This window comes from Lipotes vexillifer, unplaced genomic scaffold (genome assembly GCF_000442215.2).
Source record: "Lipotes vexillifer unplaced genomic scaffold, Lipotes_vexillifer_v1.1 scaffold189, whole genome shotgun sequence".
Taxonomy (NCBI): Eukaryota; Metazoa; Chordata; class Mammalia; order Artiodactyla; family Lipotidae; genus Lipotes; species Lipotes vexillifer.
In genome coordinates this window covers 5,003,965-5,021,262 of record NW_006785816.1, presented here as the reverse complement: position 1 = coordinate 5,021,262, position 17,298 = coordinate 5,003,965, and the positions used below count along the sequence as shown (strand labels likewise).

The following is a 17,298-nucleotide window of genomic DNA, read 5'->3' as shown; positions in this document are numbered from 1 at the left end:
TGATTTCCCTACACTCTGCCCAAACCACTTGACATAATCTTTATATTAAATTACCTAATTTGAGTTCTATCTTATTCCTGCCAGGATCTTGATAGAAACAATGACAATATTTTTTATTTTAGAATAATTGCTTAGGTAAAGGAGGCAAAAAAAAAAAGGGGATACTGAGACTAGAGAGAAAGATAGTACAGTAATTCAGATAAGAGATGATTAGACCTAACCTTGGATGATAACAGTTGTGATGGAGAGGAGAAGTGAAAAACACAAGATATTTGGGAATAGAATTAATATGACTTGGTACAACCCTCATAACCAAGCAAATTTATCCTCGCCAAATACTTATTAAGTAAGGACAAATTCTGTCCCATAGTTTTTCTGGCACCAATTTCAAAAAAGAGTGAAGATTTACAGATCAGTAGAAGGGAGGCGAGCAGGATAGGTGCCCCCCAAGCTTTCAAATAATGTGACATGGAGGCAGCCTTGGAGGAATCGGGAACTATTCGAGTTTTTAAGGGTTTCAGTGTCCTGTCCCACTGGGTCAGGATGGCATTTCTGGCTCCATCCCATTTTCCAGGGCCCATTAGGCGATACTGGTAAGGAGTACATGGTCCGAAGAAAACTTCCCAAGCTAGTCTGGGATCCTTGAGGAACAGAAGTGGGACATTGGGCTTCGTGCCTATGCAGGCAGCGAGTTCATCCATGTAGGAAATGTAGTCAAGTTTGTCTCCATTGGTATCTTTCATCAAACCCCTGATAGGGAGAAGATGGATCACTTTTGATTTTCAAGTTATGAGTTACCCCACCTCCCACCATTTTGTTTCTTTCTATTGGAGTCAAACCATGTCAGGAATGTTTTTCTATGTTGAAGAGAAAAAAATAAGAGGAGTTTATTTGCATAGGGTATTTGTGAGCATAATTAATTTTGTTAAAGGAGATGGTAGAAGGAGGCAATTGGAAGAGATTTAAATAATGTTTTAGGTTCTTGAATTTGATAGGAGGGTAAAATCAGATCAGTTCAAATATCTTATTTGTTGAATAAATAAACATGATCAGAAAGCATCACATATATAGCTAACTAAATTATTTTTATTGATGTTAATTGTGAGTTGAGAGGACCGTAATTGGTGTAGCAGTACTGAACATGATACAAATATAAGTACAGTTGACCCTTGAACAACGAGGGAGTTAGGGGCACCAACCCACCATATAGTTGAAAATCCACATGAAACTTTTGATTCCCCTCAAACTTAACTACTAATAAATTATTAGTAGTTAACTGGAGGCCATACTGACAGCATAAACAGTAGATTAACATATTTTGTATGTTGTATGATTCTACACTGTATTCTTATAATAGAGTGAGTAAGCTAGAGAAAAGAAAATGTTATTAAAATCATAAGGAAGAGAAAATATATTTACAGTACTGTACTGTACTCATCAATACCATAAGTTTATGTCATCTGTTTATAAGATGAATTGTCTATTGGTAACTACATCCATATTGTCTTTTTTTTTTTTTTTTTTTTTTTTGCGGTACGCGGGCCTCTCACTGTTGTGGCCTCTCCCGTTGCGGAGCACAGGCTCCGGACGCGCAGGCTCAGCGGCCATGGCTCACGGGCCCAGCTGCTCCGCGTCATGTGGGATCTTCCCGGACCGGGGCACGAACCCGTGTCCCCTGCAGCGGCAGGCGGACTCTCAACCACTGCGCCACCAGGGAAGCCCCATATTGTCTTATATGATACAAAATACTGTAGGTGTTATTTGTATTCCTAACACTAGACATCAAAAATGAAAAGATAATGTGAAAAAGAAATTCATTTTTATTTACAAGTATAATGAATCATACATGGATAATGAAAAAGAAGCAGCAATATGATTATTTCATGGAACCCTAGCCTATATACTAATGAATGAATCATTATAAAGTTTTTATAGTATACAGCATTACAGTCATATTCATAGCACGGTATTGGAAACATTGTTACTTTAAAAAACCCCACTTACCTGTGATGACAGGCTGATAGTTTCTCCAAATATGAGAGAAAGAGGCATACTGTACAGTAATGTAATTCTTTGAAAGCAAAGTTAGAAAATAGTAAGAAAACTAACACATTATTAATTTTATATTACTGTAAATATCACTCACTTTATACCTATGTAAGGATGGGCTATCCACCTCAGTACAAGTCTTACACACGATGTTCTACATGACAAGTACTTAAGCAATGATGACGATGATGACACAAAAACTTCTCATACAGTTCTTGCCGTGCAGTTTTTAGATTTTCACATGAAGACACACACACAAACACAACAGATAAATCTATTGACAGTAGGGTATGATAATTATTTACTATTCATTAAGGGGAAGTGGATCATCATAAAGGTCTTCATCTTCGTCATCTCCACATTGAGTGGGCTGAGGGGGCAGAGGAAGAGGAAGCTTGGTCCTGCTGTCTCGGGGGTGGCAGAGGCAGAAGAGGTAGAGGAGATGAAGGGGAGGCTGAAGAGGCAGGTACATGTAATGTGACTTTATGGAAACACATTGTAATTTCTGTCTGACGTTTTTGCTTTTTCATTTCTATAAGGTACCAATTCTTCTTCCATCATTTGCTTTAGTTTCAGTGCCTGTATCATAGAAGGGTCCATGTTATAAAATAAGTCAAAATCAGTCTTAAATAATTGGAGCCCTTCTGCCAGATTGTCTAATGTCAGTTTGTTTTCTGGCACTGCTTCTTCTATGTTTTCTTCCTCATCATCTTGCACTGGTTCAGAAGCACTCATCTCTATCAAGTTGTCTTCTGTTAATTCCTCTGGTGTGGTGTCTGTTAGCTCTGTGTGTGTGTGTGTGTGTGTGTGTGTGTGTGTGTGTGTTTGGCCACGCTGTGCGTGACATGCGGGGTCTTAGTTCCCAGACCAGGGATCGAATCCTTGCCCTCTGCAGTGGAAACACAGAGTCCTAACCATTGGACGGCCAGGGAATTCCCTCTGTTAAGCTCTTTTTTTTTTTTGGCTGTGTTGGGTCATCCTGTAGTTGCAGCGAGCGGGGGCTACTCTTCATTGCAGTGCATAGGCTTCTCATTACGGTGGCTTCTCTTGTTGTGGAGCACAGGCTCTAGGTGTGTAGGCTTCAGTAGTTGTGGCACGCGGGCTCAGTAGTTGTGGCTCATGAGCTCTAGAGCGGAGGCTCAGTAGTTCTGGCAGACGGGTTTAGTTGCTCTCCAGCATGTGGGACCTTCCTGGACCAGGGTTCGAACCAGTGTCCCCTGCATTGGTGGCGGATTCTTAACCACTGCGCCACCAGGGAAGCCCTCCCTCTATTAGCTCCTGAATTTCTCCAAGATCTTTATCTTGAAACCCTTCACCCCCTGCTTTTTATTTTTATTTTTTTGCCATATCCACAATCTCTTTCATGATTTCCTTGATTGGCTCTGTCATAAATCCTGTGAAGTCACGCATAAGATCTGGACACAGTCTTCTCCAGCAGGAGGAATTTATTGTTTCAGGCTTGATGGCTTTCACGGCTTTTCCTATGACAACAATGGCATCTTCAGTGGTGTAATCCTTGTAGACTTTCCCAATGTTCTGTTTTCTTCCATAGCACTGACAATTGCTTCCATAGAGCATTTCAGCACTTTGTGTTGAAATCATGGGTTCTGGGTGGCCAGGGGCATTATCCAATATCAAAAGAACTTTAAAAGACAGTCCCTTACTGGCAAGGAACTTCCTGATTTTAGGGACAAGGCATGGAAGGAACCAATCCAGAAAAAGGGTTCTCATTGTCCAGGCCTTCTTGTTATACAACCAAAAGACTGGCAGCTGGTGTTTATCTTGTCCCTTCAAGGCTTGAAGTTAGCAGCTTTATAGATAAGGCAGTCCTAATCATAAACCTGACTGCATTTACACACAACAGTAGAGTTAGAGTACGCCTTCCTGCCTTAGATTCTGGTGCTTAGTTCTCTTCTTTACTAATGAATGTCCTTTGTGGCCCTTTTTTCCCCTCTAGAATAGGGCACTTTTGTTTGCATTAAACACATGTTCAAGCAGGTATCATTTCTCTTCAATGACTGTCTTAATCGTGTCTTGGAACGTTGTCTGCTGCCTCTTGGTCAGCAGAAGCTGGTCCTCCCATTATCTTGACATTTTTAAAATAATTAATTAATTAATTAATTAATTTTTGGCTCCATTGGGTCTTCATTGCTGCACCCGGGCTTTCTCTAGTTAACCGTGAGCAGGGGCTACTCTTTGTTGTGCTGTGTGGGCTTCTCATTGCGGTGGCTTCTCTTGTTGCAGAGCACAGACCCTAGGCATGCAGGCTTCAGTAGTTGTGGCACACGGGCTCAGTAGTTGTGGCTCGCGGGCTCTAGAGCACAGGCTCAGTAGTTGTGGCGCGCGGGCTTAGTAGCTCTGTGGCATGTGGGATCTTCCCGGACCAGGTCTTGAACCCGTGTCCCCTGCATTGGCAGGTGGATTCTTAACCACTGCGCCATGAGAGAAGTCCCTATCTTGACATTTTAAAAGACAAATCTCTTTCTAAAGTTATCAAACAATCCTTCTCCGGCATTACAATCTTCCTCACTTTTGCTTTAAGTTGTTGTGTAATGACTTCACTTTTTCTCAAGTCATGTTAGTCTATAACTATGCCTTTCTTGTAGTAATTCTGCACACATATAAAAGCTGCATTTTCAATACAAGATAAAAAGGTATTTCACAAAAAGTGCAAGGTTTTCATGCCTGCTGGCATACTACAGCGATGGCTTCACAAATTTTCTTTTTTTAAATAACAGTCCTTATGCTGGATTCATTTATCTTGAAAAGACAGGCAGCTGCAGCTAGCAGACCTCAATCTATAGTACATATCAACCTTTTCTTGTAATGTCATGACGTTTTTCCTCCTCCTTGGGAGCATTTCCAGCATCACTAGTGACACTTTTGTATGGGTCCTGTGGTATTATTCAAGGTTTACTAAACACGACGGAAAATACGTGATAACTGCAAGAGATGACTTTTTGAGACACGAAATTTACTGGAGAGATGAACTGCTCTTGCAGAGATGATTAGCATCACATGACATATTAAGCTGATAGTTGAAACGCCTGAGCTGATCACAATAGCAACAGGAGGTGGCTACTGAAGTTATTGCAGTAGTACAGTATATACTACAGTTAAGTTTCTGCTGTTATGATTTAATACTGCATCTTTACATTTATTTACATTTCTCTTGATTGTGAATGGTGCCATGCATGGTCTGTGTTTATGTGTGCAAGTTTTGATAAATTTTAAAATAGATTTTTGTATATTTGATGGTAGTAAATAATAAAACAGACTAGTATCTACATATATTTTGCGCATTCATGACATACCTAAATTTTCTTAATTTTTTCAGTATTTCTAGGCTTTGTGATTCATCTGAGTTTTCTCAAATTGTCAAAAACCTCCCCCAATTTTTCCAATATATTGAAAAAAATCTACACGTAAGTGGACCCACGCAGTTCAAACCTGTATTGTTCAAGGGTCAACTGTATAGTGTATATGAAGGCTCTATTCCCATTTATTTCTGTTGTTAGTAAACCTTCATGATGTGCCAATGTCATTCTTTCAATTATTCATTCTTTCCTTCAATTAATCAATCTTAAGTGTGTATCACATGACAGGCGCCATCCTAGGTGCTGGGAGTTCAACAGTGAGTAAAACAAAGTCCTTGCTATCAAGGAACTTACATTATAACAGGGAAAATCAGCAGGCTGTAGAAAAAAAAAACCCCAGCCAAATAGATATAGAATATATCAAGTGGTAATAGGAATTATGAAGATATATAAAGGAGGGTAAAGGGGAAGAGGCAATGATGAGACTGAGTGGTTTGCCATTTTGTACAGTGTTCTCAGAGAAGGCTTCTCTCTTATGAGGTGATATTTGAGCAGAGTGAACCTACAGGTACGGGGTGGGGGCAGAACATTCCAGGCAGAGGGAACAGTAAGTGCAAAGGTTCTGAGGGGGCTATGCTTGGTATGTTGGAAGAGCAGGGAGCTGTCTGGAGTGACTGGAGCAGTATGGGTGAGGTGGGAGAACAGGAGGCAATGAGGGCATAAAGGTAGCTGGTTGCCTACAGGGGTGCAGAGCTGCAGGGAAGTTTCTGGGAGTGAAATGGGAAGCAGTCAGAGGGTTTTCAACAGAAGAGCAATGTTAGCATTGGTCACTCTTGTGCAGCATCAAGGTTAGACCATAGAATAGCAGACGGGAGGTACAGAGACCAGATAAGAGGTGACAGCAAGTGTCCTGGTGAGAGATGATTGTGGCCTGTTCTGGGGTGGTAGCAGCCAGTGTCGTGAGAAGGGTCTGGATTCTGAATTTATTTGAAGGTAAGAGTTGACAGTATTTGCTGAGGATGTGAGAGAAAAAGAGGAAAAAAAGATCACTCCAAAGTTTTTGACTGTTCAACTGGAATAAGTAGCCATTGACTGAGAAGGGGAAAGTCTCAGAGCAGCCCATGTGCAGGTGGAGGTCGAGGGTTAGTTTTTAGACATATTAAATTTCAAACACTCATTACATATCTAAGTGGAGCTATCTAGAGGGAGTTGGATTAAGAGTTGGAGTTCCGAGGAGAGATTTGGGCTAGAGATCCAAGTTTGGGAGCCATGAGTGTATGATGGCATGTAAAGCCAGAGGCCTGGTGAGGCCACCTAGGAGTGAGGGTTAATAGAAGTGAGAAGAGGTCTGAGGATTAAGGCTGGGGTTCACCATTTTTCAGGAGTGAGGAAGAGGAGACACCTGTAAATGCATAGAAAGAGCAGCCTGAGAAGTAGGAGGAGAACACAGAGAACAGGGCTTTGGGGGCAAGTGAACAAAGGATTGCCATCTGTTCTGGGCCGTGCTCAGTGGAGTGACCTGGTCTCTCCACGGGACACATCTAAGGCCATAAATCTAGTTGGTGGAAGAGTTAGGACTGAAAACATTCTTCTGACTCATAATGCAGTTATTTCCATCCTGCCACATTGCTTCTCTGGGAATGGCTTTTATATTGAAAATCTTTTTTTTTTTTGTAATGGAATATATTGGTAGCAGGCTATATTTCATACCTTTCTATGAGCTGCTCCTTTTTCGTAGCCTCAGCCATCAGTTTTTGAGATGGAGGTATCTTACAGAGTCCTGTAAGAAAAGTCAGAAACCACACTAAAGTCACATGTGCCTCTTCCGTTGAGTTTTCCTCCCCCTGATTTCTGGCCCCCCACTGCTCCAACCTCAAAACATGTGGTCATCAAAGCTTAGAATGGAATTAGAGTGCAGAGGGTAATTTTTTGGAGGTAAATTCCCCCCTGAATTCACTTAAGCAGGGTACTGTACTGCTGAAATTGTGAGGACAGATGCCCCGTGGCTGAGCCTGCACTGCACTGGTCGTCAGAACCTGCCTCTCTTCATCTGCTTGCACTTTACATATATTGACATATATTATTTACATTATATTGTATATATACCTCCACATTATGTTTGTGTGTGTGCATTAAAACTATTAGCTGGTTAACTGTAAACACTTAAAATGACCCCACTCTTGTAACCCTGCTTTGGTATGTCTTCATTTTGTTACATGGGGAGGCTCAAGCATGGAAGAGGCCAGGCAGTCTCTCAGTCTCACAAAGGTTCTGTCTGCTTGAGCTGTTGTGAGGATGTGCTTGTTCTCAACAATCCACCTAGATGCAGTCTCTCTTTTCTGGCCAGTCCTGCCCTTGTCAGTTGCCAAGTTGCTGACCCCAGGGTGTGGGGTTACTAACCTACATGAGAAGGGTCTGACTTAGCTCTGTAGTATACTTGCCACTGGGATCATTTTATCCTGCATAAAGCTGGAAAGACTTCACTTGGTGGTTCCCAGACTGCCTGTTGGAGGCTCTCTGGAGAGGCTTGCAATCACTTCTATGGTATGATCTAATCAAGTTTTGTTTTCTCAGCTCTGTCATTCCTTTTTTTTTTTTCCCTGAACGGGGAGGGGGAGGGGGCAGGGCCGAGCTCTGTCATTCTGATAAGCATTTTTGAGCTTATTATAAAATACCTAAAAAATCCAGGTACTTAAGAGTCTTCTGTGTTTTTGTTTTTGTTTTGGGATCGTCTTCTTTTTTTTATTGAACATAACATGAGATCTGCCCTCTTAACAAAATTTCTGGTGTATAATACAGTATTGTTAAGTATAGTCACTGTGCTGTATAGCAGATCTGTAGAGCATATTCATCTAGCATAACTGAAACTTTATACTCATCAAACAACAACTCCCCATTCCCCTTCCCGCAGTCCCTGCTAACCACCATTCTACTGTCTGCTTCTATGAGTTTGACTATTTCAGATTCCTCGTATAAGTGGGATCATGCAGCATTTGTCCTTCTGTGACTGCTTATTTCATTTAGCATAATGTTCTCCAGATTCATCTATGTTGTCACAGATGGCAGGATTTCTTTTTTTTTTTTTAAGGTTGAGTAATATTTCATTGTCTGTATATTCTTTGCCCATTTATTCACTGATGGACAGTTAAGTTGTTTCCATATCTTGACTATTGGGAACCATGCTTCCATGAATATGGCAGTGCAGATATCTCCTTGTGATGCTGACTTCAATTCTTTTGGATATATACCCAGGAGTGAGATTGCTGGGTCATATGGTACTTCTAATTTTAATTTCTTAGCCACCTCCATACTATTTTCCACAGTGGCTGCACTATTGCATTCCCACAAATAGTGTAGAAGGGTTCCAATTTTTCCACATTCTTGTCAACACATGTTATCTTTTGTTTTTTTGATAATAGCCATTCTTATAGGTATGAGGCGATATTTCATTGTGGCTTTTAAAAAAATTACTTATTTCATACATATTAATGTATATATGTCAATCTCAGTCTCCCAATTCATCCTACCCCCTGCCCCCACTTTCTTCCCTTGGTGTCCATAAGTTTGTTCTCTACATCTGTGTCTCAATTTCTGCCTTGCAAACTGGCTCATCTGTACCATTTTTCTAGGTTTCACATATATGCGTTAATATACAATATTTGTTTTTCTCTTTCTGACTTACTTCACTCTGTATGACAGTCTCTAGATTCATCCATGTCTCTACAAATGACCCAATTTCGTTCCGCTTTGTGGCTGAGTAGTATTCCATTCTTTATCCATTCTTCTGTCACCAGGTATTTAGGTTGCTTCCATGACCTGGCTATTGTAAATAGTGCTGCAATGAACACTGGGGTGCATGTGTCTCTTTGAATTATGGTTTTCTCTGGGTATATGCCCAGTAGTGGGATTGCTGGGTCATATGGTAATTCTATTTTTAGTTTTTTAAGGACCCTCCATACTGTTCTCCATAGTGGCTGTATCAGTTTACATTCCCACCAACAGTGCAAGAGGGTTCCCTTTTCTCCACACCCTCTCCAGCATTTGTTGTTTGTAGATTTTCTGATGATGCCCATTCTAACTGGTGTGAGGTGATACCTCATTGTTGTTTTGATTTGCATTTCTCTAATAATTAGTGGTGTTGAGCAGCTTTTCACATACCTCTTGGCCATCTGTATGTCTTCTTTGGAGACATGTCTATTTAGGCCCGTTTTTTGATTGGGTTGTTTGTTTTTTCAATATTGAGCTGCATGAGCTGTTTATATATCTTGGAGATTAATCCTTTGTCTGTTGATTTGTTTGCAAATATTTTCTCCCATTCTGAGGGTTGTCTTTTCATCTTGTTTGTAGTTTCCTTTGCTGTGCGAAAGGTTTTAAGTTTCATTAGGTCCCATTTGTTTATTTTTATTTTTATTTCCATTACTCTAGGAGGTGGGTCAGAAAAGATCTTGCTGTGATTTATGTCACAGAGTGTTCTTCCTGTTTTCCTCTAAGATTTGTATAGTGTCTGGTCTTACATTTAGGTCTCTAATCCATTTTGAGTTTATTTTTGTGTATGGTGTTAGGGAGTGTTCTAATTTCATTCTTTTCCATGTAGCTGTCCAGTTTTCCCAGCACCACTTATTGAAGAGACTGTCTTTTCTCCATTGTATATCCTTGCCTCCTTTGTCATAGATTAGTTGACCACAGGTGCATGGCTTTATCTCTGGGCTTTCTATCCTGTTCCATTGATCTACATTTCTGTTTTTGTGCCAGTACCATTTTGTCTTGATTACTGTAGATTTGTGGTATAGTCTCAAGGCAGGGAGTCTGATTCCACCAGCTCCGTTTTTTTCCCTCGAGACTGCTTTGGCTATTCGGGGTCCTTTGTGTCACCATACAAATTTTAAGATTTTTTTGTTCTAGTTCTCTAAAAAATGCCACTGGTAATTTAATAGGGATTGCATTGAATCTGTAGATTGCATTGAGTAGTATAGTCATTTTCCCAATATTGATTCTTCCAATCCAAGAATGTGGTATATCTCTCCATCTGTTTGTGTCGTCTTTAATTTCTTTCAGTGTCTTATAGTTTTCTGAGTACAGGGCTTTTACATCCTTGGGTAGGTTTATTTGTAGGTAGTTCATTCTTTTTGTTGCAGTGGTAAATGGGAGTGTTTCCTTAATTTCTTTTTCTGGTATTTTGTTGTTAGTGTATAGGAATGCAAGAGATTTCTGTGCATTAATTTTGTATCCTGCAACTTTACCAAATTCATTGATTAGCTCTAGTAGCTTTCTGGTGGCATCTTTAGGATTCTCTATGTATAGTATCATGTCATCTGCAAACAGTGACAGTTTTACTTCTTCTTTTCCGATTTGTATTCCTTTTATTTCTTTTTCTTCTCTGTTTGCCATGGCTAGGACTTCCAAAACTATGTTGAATAAGAGTGGCGAGAGTGGACATCCTTGTCTTGTTCCTGATCTTAGAGGAAATGTTTTCAGCTTTTCACCATTGAGAATGATGTTTGCTGTGGGTTTGTCATACATGGCCTTTATTATGTTGAGGTTGCTTCCCTCTGTGCCCACTTTCTGGAGAGTTTTTATCATAAATATGTGTTGAATTTTGTCAAAAGCTTTTTCTGCATCTATTGAGATGATCATGTTGTTTTTATTCTTCAATTTGTTAATATGGTGTATCATATTGATTGATTGGCATATATTGAAGAATCCTTGCATCCCTGGGATTAATCCCACTTGATCATGGTGTATGATCCTTTCCATGTGTTGTTGGATTCTGTTTGCTAGTATTTTGTTGAGGATTTTTGCATCTATATTCATCATTGATATTGGTCTGTAATTTTCTTTTTTTGTAGTATCTTTGTCTGGTTTTGGTATCAGGGTGATGGTGACCTCACAGAGTGAGTTTGGGAGTGCTCCTTCCTCTGCAGTTTTTGGGAAGAGTTTGAGAAGGATGGGTAACTGTCTCTAAATGTTTGATAGAATTCACCTGTGTAGCCATCTGGTCCTGGACTTTTGTTTGTTGGAAGATTTTTAATCACAGTTTCAATTTCATTACTTGGGATTGGTCTGTTCATATTTTCTATTTCTTCCTGGTTCAGTCTTGGAAGGTTATACCTTTCTAAGAATTTGTCCATTTCTTCCAGGTTGTCCATTTTATTGGTATAGTGTTGCTTGTAGTAATCTCTTATGATGCTTTGTATTTCTGCGGTGTCCGTTGTAACTTTTCCTTTTTCATTTCTAATTTTATTGATTTGAGTCCTCTCCCTCTTTTTCTTGATGAGCCTGGCTAATGGTTTCTCAATTTTGTTTATCTTCTCAAAGGACCAGCTTTTAGTTTTATTGATCTTTGCTATTGTTTTAATATAATTGGAAAATGCTGTGAAAGCACTTTAATTAGCCTTAAGTAAACATTTGTAATAATTTAATCACAAATGCCATGGAATTTTTTCTGTAATAAAAATAAATGAGATTTCTTAATCACCTTCTCCTCCCCTCCACTCCTCACCCTCCCGGTTAAAATATCGTGTTTGTCAATTTAGGAGAACATTTTAAAGTATGGTTGATATCTAATACATTTTTACAGTGTGACAGAAATCAGTACTACTTAATATTGTGTTATATGCTATTGATAAATTATTTGTGATTGTTTTTATTCATTAAGGGTATAATTCTGCTAAAGGACAGCTGGTTGGCTCAACTGTGATTGAGGTTTATATTTTTACAAATGCAGTAATACAGTTACAAATGGAATTCTTTAAAATGCTTATGAATCTAAAACTTGCCCTACTTTACAGAGGTATGATAATAATAGCAACAGTGAGAACAACAGCTGTAAGTTAATGAGCATTTACTCTGTGCCAAGAACTGTGCTAATTGCTTTGTAGACGTTATTCGTTTTACAAAACCTTTGTGAAACAGGTTTTATTATCCTCATTTTACAGAAAAAGGGACTGAGATTTAAAGAGGTCCTTGCAAAGCTAATGAGTTGGGATTGGACCCCAGTAGCCCTGACTCTATCATCTCTGCTCTTACGGTGATAACTGATAGCAATCTGTGTCCAGTGTCTACAGTGTTTTTATGGGCATTGCTTAAAAGTCACTATCTCCTTAGACCCCAACTTTATTCACAGTGTATATTATTTCAGTGTCTTTCTTAGGAAGCAATATAAAACTCTACTGATAGTCATAAATGGAAAGACTTAGGAGTAAATGGACTAAACTAGACTTGATTTGACTAGAGTAGTATAAAACAGGATCCTGAAGCTTCTAATATTTTCAGTTACTCTGAGAAATGTGATTTTATTTTGTTGTCCAAATTTATTCTGTCCACAGAGTAAAAGCCTCTTTTTCCACTCAGTCACATTAATGACATAAGCACACCCACCATAATATTACACATATATAAAATTAATTCTTCACTAAAATTTTTTTGGATGTTTTATGGTTCTTTAACTCACATTTGTTTGATTTTAGCTAAATCTCAGGGGACTGGTTTCAAGACTCATTTGTTCACATAGGGCTTTAAATAGAGTCCAGGTACCTTTGAATACTCTTGTGGCCCATCGTGCTTGGAGCTCTGTGCCTGCTAAGATGGATCCTGTAAGGCTGATGAAGCCAATCATAGCCAGTGTTGTCCTCTCTAGGTTTGAGGGAAAGACCAGCTTATACAGGAATGTCTTCTTTGTACAAAGGCTTTTGAGAGGTTCTTCCAGAAAGGGAAAAGAAAAGGTGTATCCTGTAGTGAAGATTACAACATCGATGTTTTCTTCCACTGTCCCGTCTTCAAAGAGAGCAGAGGTTTCTGTAAACTCCTTCACGCTGGTTTTCATAGTGACTGTCCCACAGAGGATACAGGTTGGCAGCTCATCATTCACAATTGTTTTTGGTTTTTTCCTTTGACACAGAGGAGAAAATTATTCACTGTGGTTATATTTATAAGACACTCAGCAAATGATTTATTTAGTCAATTCAAAATATCTGCCACGTCAAGGGAGTAAATTGACCAATGTCTAATTCAAAGTTGTCTATCTGACTTACTGTTTCTATAGCATCTTTTGTTTTCCTGCTCCCAGTAGAAGGCATGTAGAAAATGACTAAACCTACTCTTTCCTGTGGGGTTTAAAATTCTCTATCTCCTGGGTCTAATTTCTGGAGCAATGTCAGGATCAAGTACACAACTATCCATTTGATAGTTTTGGGTCCACATCACCCAGACCTCAAAGGATTGGCATTTGGCAAAGAGGAAATTACAAAAAAATTTTTAGATTAAAAAAATTGAATCTGGGCTTCCCCGGTGGCGCAGTGGTTGAGAGTCCGCCTGCCGATGCAGGGGACACGGGTTCGTGCCCTGGTCCGGGAAGATCCCACATGCCGCGGAGCAGCTGGGCCCGTGAGCCATGGCCGCTGCGCCTGCGCATCCGGAGCCTGTGCTCCGCAACGGGAGAGGCCATAGCAGTGAGAGGCCCGCATACCGCCAAAAAAAAAAAAATTGAATCTACTGATAGATTTTAATAATAAATATTTTCATTATGAACATCATTCTACCTAATTGCAGCAGACATAATGTCTATAAAATTTACATATTGAATCATTCTTTGTTATTAATTTTCTTCGTAAGTTGAAAGCTATCTTACCCAAGAAAACATATTTGGGTCATGCATATAATAAAAATCATATTTAATGACTTTACATGCATTTCAAAGTTTTCCTTTTCCTTGCCAATGTGTAGCTCTATATAGATGTGTATTAAAATATATAACTCTAGGAATTCCTATTGGCAATTCATACCTCTAATCATTCAGCCAGAGTAGACATTTATTAAAAGTTAGTGAGAGCTGGCCATCTGCACTCACTGTTGCTGGAAATATTCTATTTGTGGATGGCAGCCATCCTGTGAACCCTCAAGGCCAATTTAAATTTCGTAATTTTCAAACTGGAAATAAAGTTTCCATCCTTCATTTTCTTCTAGCCTCATCAATTACTATTTTGCTACCAGACAGAGAGTACTCCTATTTCAAGAACCTCTGTGGTACTGATAGACATTGTCTTAAAAGAATAAGCTTAGAACAGGGTAAACAAAGGCAATGTCACAATAATTGAACATTTTGAGTTCTGAATAAAATAGAATGAGAAATATTGATTAAATAACTTTACCAGTAAATAAAAATATAAGTACCCCTTAGTAATATTTAGTCCATAATTCGTATGATCAAATCTTTTATTCAAGCCCCTCTCTTGACTCCACTTTAGTACACATGAAGGCAGAACTTGTGCAGTAAAATTGTGGCGTCGTCTTGTAGTCATCATATTAAATGGGTAGCCCCCATTTGAAGAGCGGCTGATGACCCAGGTACCAGTTCTAGTACTGAGAAGAACCTAAAAAGTAAGGCAAGAAGGATAAATACATGTGCATCATTTTTGTAGTATTTTTCTTCAATATGTTTCAAACGATTTATAACATTCTGGTCTTATAACAACAGAGGACTGGTGAAGTTGTACCTAGATCTACAAATGACAAGGTGTTCCCACTGCTGTCATTATTTTCATAAATCACTTTGACCTGATCTATGTATCGGTTAAGTATTTTCATCATGTTTAAAGTAAAGAATTATAGTACTAGTAGACATGTGCTATTGAGCTGGCAGTTTTTTACATGTAAATAGTATAGGATTTAAAGTGAGGTTTTGAGAAAGCAATTTTAACTAAATTAAATAAAAATCTATTATTTCTAAATCTAATCATTGTCCTATAATTTATGATAAAGTGGAGTAGATTTCTAATTTGTGGATCTATGCTTGGAATTTCTAAAATCATTATGCATACTTCTTGGGCAAAGTAACGGGGGCTTTTACCTCAAAACGAAGTACAAATCTGACTCCTAATTGAAAACTTGGAGATGTTCAGAAAACAACCTCCCCTTTCTCTTTTTACATGGTTTTTCTTTCCAGAATTAGAGAGAGAGAGTGTGAAAGAAAGACAGTTAGCATGGGTAGAACAATTTGCTCATTTGATCTTGTTCCAGGGGTACCTCTGAAAAATACTTAGTGGTCTGGCATCCACACAATTTTCTTAGACCCTTCTTGGAGATGGTTCAGTTCTGTAAAGCGTGCGTTATGAGAGGCTTTAGGGATTTTCAACATTTTTTTTTCACTCACCCTGTGTCCACATAATTTTGCGATTGGCCGGTGTGTTTTATAATCTTGAATACCACTCTCCAGACACCAGAAATGATGCTGGGGGTGGGAGTGCAGATTCAAAGATGGTGTACCTGAGCTGCAGTTCGACTGAGCTCCACTGCAATGTCCCCTCCAGTGTTCCCAAGACCGATCACTAAGACGCGTTTGTCCTGAAAGCCTGTTGGGATCTTGTACTCTTGACTGTGCAGGATCTGGCCTTTAAACTTATGGATTCCTGAAGGGACAGAGGGATCAGAAATATCTAGAGTTGTAACTCCTTCGTTGGCAGGCATAGGGTCTGTGGGAAAAGGCAAGTCCCAGAAATGTGGCAGCCCTTTGTTCTTGCTCCCAATTGCAGGCAGTAGAACCAGTATATCATCCCCTATCCCACTGGATGCTGTAATCCCAGATACTGATTTAGTACAACATGCCTTGTTAAAAACATAGGAGAACTTATATTTCATGGTTGCTCCGTTTTAAAGCAATTAATCAGGGAAATCAAGCTTACTGCAGACAATAATAAGAAACATCTCATGCATGACCTGAACATCCTAGACAAGAAGTAGACTGTTGATGCATGTTATTTTACCCAATAGATATATTCTATCAGAATGTGATTTATGTATATAACATGTTTACAACTTGAATTAAGAAATTTTCTTTTTTACAAAAGGAAATTGTGTGGCATGTTCTCATATAAATAAAGTAATTATTCTTGTGATTTAGGCTTGTTACTTCATGCTTATTTTACTTTGTGTCTTATATGCTTAATGTCTTATTATACTGTATGCTTATTTATACTTTATTCTGTTGTTATTTATATTTGTATTTCTGACTGATCTTTCAAGCTCCTAACACTCTGTCAATGGAAGTATCACTATTACGATATTGATATACTATATATGGAAAGGGCTACCAAATATTTCTCCTCTTGATTTTTTTTTTTTGGTAATTATCTCCTTGGCATATATAACAGACATAAACCATGGATTCGTATAAACTAAGAATGGTAGTAACAGTGGAAGCAGAGCTATTTACAGTGGTGGCTGTGTCACTGGTAAAGTCCATTAACAATTCCCGAGAAATAAAAGTAGAAACTGGGTAATAAAGTCTAACCTTTTTCTTTTCCTTTGTACTTAGTCTAGTTTCACCTGCTCATAGGATACCATGTGAAGAGGCCTTGTACCCAGCATTTCAGACCAGAGTTCCTAGTGTGAAATGGCTGTGCCTGACACTTCAGCTCAGCAGACCATGTGCAGAAGTGCATTCAGGAAATGCCTCTGAATCTATACTACCACCCACCCTGAGTCATTGGAAGGGAATACCAGATAGATGAAGAATGATGGGGCCAGGGGGCTGCTAAGCTGGCACACCAATTGACCCCTAGGAGCCTCAGCTAATATTGGACATGGGGGGAAAGCCTGTTGAATTCTTAGTTGACACTCATGCCACTTACTTAGTTCTGAACACCAGATCAGGTAAACTCAGTCACAAGAGTTGTAAAATTATGGGGGTCTCAGGGAAGGTCCAAGAACGGGCATTCATAGAACCATCAGAATGTAAACTGGACAAACATAGGCTCACCCATTCCTTCCTGCATGTTCCCGAGTGCCCCATACCTTTGCTAGGAAGAGATATCTTGGGAGCTACTGTACACCTAATGGGAGACAAATTGGAGACTGGTGTCCCCTTAGACAAAGGGCACAAGATGATAATGTTAATGGCTGAGGACAAACCTCCCCAGACAGAGCAAGTTGATTTCCC

The 17,298-nt window shown here is 39.2% G+C and overlaps 1 protein-coding gene across 1 annotated transcript in view; it reads right to left on the bottom strand.

The window, feature by feature from the left end:
- Window positions 1–322: 322 nt before the first annotated feature.
- FMO4 (flavin containing dimethylaniline monoxygenase 4) overlaps window positions 323–17,298 on the bottom strand; it is a 28,978-nt gene continuing 12,002 nt past the window's right edge. The window contains 6 exon segments of the mRNA XM_007458139.1: window positions 323–394; window positions 396–750; window positions 7,077–7,146; window positions 12,900–13,252; window positions 14,535–14,734; window positions 15,627–15,769. Coding sequence (XP_007458201.1) covers window positions 323–394; window positions 396–750; window positions 7,077–7,146; window positions 12,900–13,252; window positions 14,535–14,734; window positions 15,627–15,769 — 1,193 coding nt within the window.